The sequence below is a fragment of the Sinocyclocheilus grahami genome, unplaced genomic scaffold, assembly GCF_001515645.1.
Source record: "Sinocyclocheilus grahami isolate Dianchi unplaced genomic scaffold, SAMN03320097.WGS_v1.1 scaffold1539.1, whole genome shotgun sequence".
In the NCBI taxonomy this organism is placed as follows: Eukaryota; Metazoa; Chordata; class Actinopteri; order Cypriniformes; family Cyprinidae; genus Sinocyclocheilus; species Sinocyclocheilus grahami.
Window position 1 is genome coordinate 186241 of NW_015506718.1, and position 7512 is coordinate 193752.

Genomic DNA, 7512 nt, shown 5'->3' on the forward strand with positions numbered 1-7512 from the left:
GAGGACCACCAGAACCAGACAGTAGACCACCACGGCGGGGCAGAGGACCACCACTGCAGAGCAGAGGACCACCACGGCGGAGCAGAGGGAACAGGAAACCCCCCTGGTGAACCACACCGGTCAGGAGACCATGGCGGAGACTGTAACAACGAGAGAGCAGAGACAAACAACACAGACAGAACATTGGGGTTGATAGACAAGACTGAGCGTTCAGGGGCAGCCTCCGTGGCTGGGTCGGGACAAGACAAATTGATTTGTTTAACCCAAATTAAAGAATAATAATGTGCCTTTGATCAGATATAACTGCAGTACAAGATTATGAGATGCATTTTTTGAATGCTTGGCCAAAGAGATGTGTCTTTAATCTAGATTTAAACAGAGAGAGTGTGTCTGAAGCCCGAACGTTATCAGGAAGGCTAATCCAGAGTTTGGGAGCCAACTGCTAAAAAGCTCTACCTCCTTTAGGGGACTTTGCTATCCTAGGTACTACCAGAAGTCCAGAGTTTTGTGACCTTAGGGAACGTGATGAATTGTAGCGTGGTAGAAGACTAGTTAGGTATGCAGGAGCTAACCCACCCAGATTTGAATTGAATTTGATTAAATGACCTGCACTTCAATGGTGGACAGTAACAAAGTATTTTACTTCGTTACTGTACTTAAATACATTTTTCAAGTATTCAAATGGTCACATGCTCTTTTTAATGAACCTCTTAAATCGGTTCACAAATCACACAATTAAATTGTGAACTGGACTGATCAGATAGCAGCGGTTCTCCGCATGTCCTGATTTTGCTGAGCTAGATGTGTTCCTAAGTCAACATATTTTGTTGACCCTGGAACAACATTTTAACCCAAGAACTTAGTCTTGACCATATCCCTACACCTAAATCTAACCTTAACTATGAGTAATCCCTAAAATCAGAGGAAATGATAGATGAATGACACTGATGTACAAGCACTTAAACACTGATTGTAAGCCTAAACTTCACAAAAACTATAAACTGGTGTTTCAAATCTGATTGGTTAATCACAATGTTGTTCCAGGGTCAACAAAGATGTTAATCCAGGAACATGTCGCACTTGGTAAAATCAGGTTCTGCACGGTTCTCCAGTCAATAACTCACTGACTCAAATGATCCGGTCAGAGTGAGTCCCACAAAATCACATTCTGTGACTAGCGAGGTTGTTTGTGAAGTAAATCTGCTGCAAAAGCAGATATGAAATTTAAAACTAAATGCTTGAATGTAGACATGTCCATGTTTGTGTATCAACGTCTCAACGGGGTAAAAACCTAATCTGACATTAAAATAACAAATTTATGCCCATGCATCTTCCCTGCTACCAAAGCCATTTCAAATTAATTTCAAATTTCAAATGTTCTTCTTAAAACATACATTTTGCACTATGTGATGTCTGTTTTACAGTACATATTATTTTTCCTCACTTTTTAAATACTATATATTAGATTGTGTTCCTCCCCCCCACTTGTTTGCACAAATAAAGTGTCAGTTACCCTAATTTATATTTTTAACATTTAATGTTTTGTTAGTGAATGACAAGCCCCCCTCCACCAGGTATTTTGAGCAATAGGATTATATAAAAGCATGATATATATCAGACAGTGTAATCAGTCTGTACTGGTAAACGCAGAAGTGCAGGAAGAGTTCTCTCACTTTGGTACTTGTTTGACATGTTTAATGCAAACAGGATGGAAAGAACAATGTTCTAAACAGATGGAGAGACGTTTCAGTCTAACCTGATCACAATGTTGATTGACAGAGCGAGCGTTTGCTGATGTATGTCGAGCATATTATAACTGTCTCGGTCTCTCTGTCTCGGTCTCTCAGCAGAACTCATGTATACGGTGGAGCTGGCTGGAGGTTTGGGAGCCATTCTGCTGATGTTGATATTTTTGGTGTCCCTGTATAAGTGTTACAGAATTGAACTCATGCTCTTCTACAGAAATCACTTTGGCAGTGAGGATGTGGAAGGAGGTAAGGAATTTTAGAAAGAAGTTTCAACAATCTATATAGAGCACTGTGAAATTCATCAATATTCCTGAGCCGTTATGGTCGACCATTTTCTCCTTCACAATACAGGAATCAGTTAAGAGGCACAAGGCAATAAAATGCTTTATTGACCAGATATATTTTCATGAACATTAACATATCCCTAAGATTAAGTGTTGGTTGGTTTTGTGTCCCTCAGATATAGGCTGATTGCATATAGGAATAAGAATAAATATTGAAGCACCTAATAAATAAATAAATAATTTCCTAATAAATAATCATAAGAGTTTCTTTTAATCATTGCTGTTAAATAACTTGCACAATGACCATATGAGCCAGCACCTTTAGTCAGCTGTTTCTCGTGCCCTTTTTCCTAATTGCTTATATCAATTTTATTGATGTTCCAATGTTTTTGATCTTCTCAGTTTTCTGATGTAAATTTTGCTCCAGTGGGGCTTTTCTTTGAGAGTCGTTACTTCTGCTTTTGGCTCGGTAAAGCCCGCGGGTGTTAACCGGTGCTTCTGAAGCTGATGGAAGAGGAAGCTGAGAAATAGGGAGGCAAAGGGACAGTAAAACACCTTTTACTTTAATTCATTATCAGCTGGTCTCTTGTTGTGCCTCTCCAGGCAGACAGAAGCTAATTTTAATGGCCTGACAGACAGAGCTAGACAGATCTTCTCAGCCGACATCAGTGTAGCACGTTCTGCCCGAAGCCGATAAAGAACCTGATGCTTCCTCATAGACACACTCAAACTCATGATCCGCACGACTGTCTTTCTCTGCAAGGTGATTTCTGTCCAAATAAACTAAGAAAAGTACCAAGTACAAATTCAAACCTTTCATGCACTTTGGAGATCTGGATCATTCATGAACACAGCCGGTGTGAAGGGAATAGTGTAGTTTTCACTCAGGATCATAAATGCTGCTGCAGTTGCAGGTTATTAATGCTGCTTTTGTGTGGAGGAAATCTGTTTGACTGTGATTCTCCATTCTGTGTGTGTTTTAAGAAAATAAAGACTATGATGCATACGTGTCCTACACAAAAGTGGATCCAGACCAGTGGAGTCAGGAAACCAGAGAGGAGGAACATTTTGCTTTGGAGATTCTGCCAGACGTTCTGGAAAAGCATTATGGGTATAAACTCTTCATTCCTGACAGGGACTTGATACCAACTGGAAGTAAGTTGCATTTGTTGTTAGGTGTGTGTGATCATTTGTAAACTTTTATATGTGTAGTGCTGCATCTTCAGCCTATCGAATGCTTCATGTTTATTTTCAGCATCATTTTTTCAGCATCAAGTGTCTATTGTTTTATAAGCTTTGTTTGGTCAGTAATTTTCTTTCAATTCAAAAAAATATTTATAACAGTGCTTTGAGTGAAGCTTCTTGAACATGATTTGCTTCTTGTTCGCTTGTATGTTTTTATTTGCTGGTCTGACTTAACACTTCTGTCTTGCCCTTTTCACTTTTATTTCACACATTTGCGTGTGTGTTTTGTCTACATTCATGTCTGTTGTCCGGGGACTTTTAGATGTTAATATGGGACGAAGTGCTCACAATCTGGGCTAAGAAAGCATTGATTCATGTTTGTGTTTAGGAGTTATTGGCTCTTCACTGAGCAGCTTAAACCATGTTTTATGTAAATCACTTCACGGATGTGGACAACTAAAATGAAGGGAAGTGTAAGTGTATGTTACTCTGTTAGCTCTGTTAGCCCTGCAGCTACAAGTCCCATATTAAACTGGATAAACTGGTGATCGTAACTGACAATCCTAAGGCAAAAATACACAGTTATGCCAGTTTCTCTTGTGGAAGTCCTCGCTTGTTTGTTTCTCTGATTGACTTTCTGCTGAATCAGCTGATCAGACTTTCAATGTTGAAATATTTATGTCTAGGTTTCACCAATGATCATTTCCAGGATGACACAAGACTCCTTAGAGGTATTCTTTCATGGCCTTTTCCACTTGTGCCAACAAATCTGACTTGCACCTTTTTGCAGACTTCACCTTTGGGGGAAATTGGAACGTGGCACTTAACTGGCATTCAGGTTGAGCTGTACACCATCATATGTTGTGAATGTAGAAAATGAGATAAAGCGATCGACTTGGATGAGTCTAAGAGAGGCTTTGGGAGTTTCTCCTGTTAGAGAGCGAGTGGTTTTGGACGGGTGGGGTTTGGAAAGTGTTATGTTCTTCCGTTTCATTTGTTGTGAAGTAAGGGCAGAGAAAGAGACAAGGAAGAGAAGATAGAACTCATAAAGCTTGATGACTGCATTTAACAATAATACCTTTTTGACTAAATGTGTTACTCTACTGATGTAGTAGGGCTGGGCGATATGATGATAGTATTGTATATAGACAATGTCGATGTCAAGAGTCAGGTAACAGATGATTATTGACAATATAATAAAAACCTGGAAAAAAGTGGTTTCAATTCTGGAAATCAGATGCATAAGGTCAGCAATCTAATTATTTGCTATAAAATTAAACCCACTTAACGATTCCTGTGTGCGCATTTTAATGCCATTTTAAAAGATTCAAGCGCAAGAAGATGAAAGAACTCATTTCTGCACTATGAACACTAAACTGAGGTCTGTTTCTGTCTTCTTCCACTTGAATGGACAAATACACAGAATTATATCAAAATATCCCTGTAAACATAGATGGTAACGTCTTAAGTGAACGTAAACAGTTGAGAAAGAAAACACGGGTGTTTTGCATCTGTGCATTGACAGCAGCATTAACCCGCTGCCGCCTGTCATTCATGTTAATCAAAGTACAAAAGAAAAAGAAAATCACTCACTGATATAGACTGAATCAATTTTGTAACACCTGTATTTTATTTGCCTTTTGTTCGGCACTGACTACTGTAATGGCAACATGTGTCTGTGTATGTGATTATCCAGGAGATGAGTTCCCACATCCTTTATCCTTATTTAGGGTATTCTTCAGTGAATACCCTTTTACTTTAGGGTATACAGTTTCCAGTGTTGGCAGCCCCATTATAGGAAATTGTGTGAATTGCATTTTAACTAATTATAGCTTGATTACAAGTTTAAAAACAGTGCTACAAATGTTATAATCAAGGAAATTAAACTTACCATCATGAAAGGTGTCTACTCAGGTGATAATGCCAAAAAGAAAGAGAAACATCTGAAAAATAGGCGTATTTTATTCAAGACATTACTATGTGACACCAACATGCATTTATCATTCTTACAATCACCTGCAGAATGTCCACCTTCACCATGATGAACCTAAAATTGAGTTCTATTCAACTTTTCTCAACAGTTCTCCTCACAAAATGAAATTAATTTCGAACACATTTAAAAAGAACAGCAGAAAAGCTCATGTTTTCTGATAGTTTAAGCACAAACTAAGAAAAGTAAAACCAACCTTTAACATGTTAATAATTAAACTAACTGAATCGCTGGTTATCATTAGATAAAGTGCAGCCAATCTGAACATGGTGCATAAATTGTTTTTATTGTTGGCATTGGTGATTCCAGCGGTGGCGGGTCTTGGATATACAATATTATTGTTTATCGCGATATATTATTTAAGGTGATTATTGTTAAGATATTTTTTTACATATTGCCCAGTCCTATGGTGTGGTCATCTGACAGACACACACACACACACACACACACACAAACACAAATAAATTGTATACAATATTATTGTTTATCGCGATATATTATTTAAGGTGATTATTGTTAAGATATTTTTTTACATATTGCCCAGTCCTATGGTGTGGTCATCTGACAGACACACACACACACACACACACACACAAACACAAAGATAACTCTCACTTTCACCAGATTGAAGCCACAGTTGTGACCAATGAAGGAAAGTCATTTGCAGCCCCATTTGTCAGGTTTAGACTGAACGTGTTTAGTTTTCTCACCTATGCTGGATTAGATTAATATATAAAATTTAGGAACCACCACAGGGTCTTGTTCAGATGAGTATTTGTGTTCGATGTCTGTCCTGTTCCCCCTTCTATGTTTTCATTGTGTTCATTGAGTCATTCTGCTGTTTTTATTTCACAACTTAGTGAAGTTCTTTGACAGAGAGTTTTACATACAGTGTTGTGCTATGGCAGTTTTTACCCAGAACAAAATTGGCTTTAAATCAGATTTTACTCAAAATTTGCTAGTAAATTTCACAAAGAGTGTCTTTAAGAATTTTTTTTACAGCGTAGATCACATTAGATTTGCGTTTTCTTCTGTTTTAACTGCATGCTGTCATATTCAAAGCAAAACTGGTTGAATAAAAGCAAGAATGATAATGATATGTTTGCCAGATTTGAAGCTTTCTCATTTAGTCTCTCTCTCTCTCTCAGCGTATATCGAGGATGTAGCTCGCTGCGTTGACCAGAGCAAACGCCTCATCATCGTGATGACGCCCAACTACGTGGTGAGGCGCGGCTGGAGCATCTTCGAGCTGGAGACGCGGCTGCGCAACATGATGGTCAGCGGCGAGATCAAAGTCATCCTCATTGAATGTGCCGAGCTTCGGGGAATCATGAACTACCAGGAGGTGGAGGCTCTCAAACACACCATCAAACTGCTGACGGTCATCAAGTGGCCGGGACCCAAGAGCAGCAAGCTCAACTCCAAGTTCTGGAAGCAGCTGCAGTACGAAATGCCCTTTAAGCGGCCCGAGCCCAAGCTGTCGCATGAGCAGGTGCTGGACGTCAGCGAGCAGGGCCCGTTTGGAGAGCTGCAGACCGTCTCTGCCATCTCTATGGCCGCGGCCACCTCCACCGCCATGGCCACCGCGCATCCCGAGCTGCGCTCCACCTTCCACAACACTTACCACACGCAGCTGCAGCAGAAGCACTACTACAGGAGCTACGAGTACGACATTCCCTCGTCCGGCACTCTCCCGCCGCTGTCCTCGCTGGGCAGCCAGCACACCTACTGCAACATCCCCATGACTCTGTTGAATGGCCAGCGGGTGCAGTGCAAGCCGGGCCGCGAGCAGCAGCAAGCGCTGGAGGAGCAGCACGTCAACAACGCCATGCTTCCGCTGCTGCCCCGTGAGACCAGCATTTCCAGCGTGATCTGGTGACGCCGTTGGGAAGGGACGTTTCTGCAAATGGCACTTATTAAGACCCTTACAAACTGCTGCTGTTGACTTTGCACTGCGATTCACACGTAGGGGGTGGAAACCGAAGGGACGCGATGAAGACAGGCCGACGGGGACACTGATAGCACACGTACATCACAGAAATGTCTATTTGACATCTGCATTTACATCTGGAAGACGTTTTTTTTTTTAGAGCAGTGGTCTCAAACTCAATTCCTGGAGTGCAACAACTCTGCAGAGTTTAGCTCCAACCAGCTTCAAATCACACCTGCTTGGAAGTTTCTAGTGATCCTGAAGACTTTGATTATCTGGATCAGGTGTGTTCGATTAGGGTTGGAGCTAAACTGTGCCGAGTTGTGGCCCTCCAGGAATTGACTTTGAGACCAATGTTTTAGAGTGTTTGCTCAT

The 7512-nt window shown here is 40.6% G+C and overlaps 1 protein-coding gene across 1 annotated transcript in view; it reads left to right on the forward strand.

Moving 5' to 3' along the window:
• Positions 1-7236, forward strand: part of LOC107571024 (interleukin-1 receptor accessory protein-like 1-B) — a 107403-nt gene extending 100167 nt beyond the window's left edge. The window contains exons 5-8 of the mRNA XM_016257309.1: positions 1851-1994; positions 3017-3187; positions 3904-3948; positions 6356-7236. Of these exons, the coding sequence (XP_016112795.1) occupies positions 1851-1994; positions 3017-3187; positions 3904-3948; positions 6356-7086 (1091 nt within the window). The 3' untranslated portion in view covers positions 7087-7236. The remainder of the gene's footprint in view (positions 1-1850; positions 1995-3016; positions 3188-3903; positions 3949-6355) is intronic.
• The last annotated feature ends 276 nt before the right edge of the window (positions 7237-7512 follow it).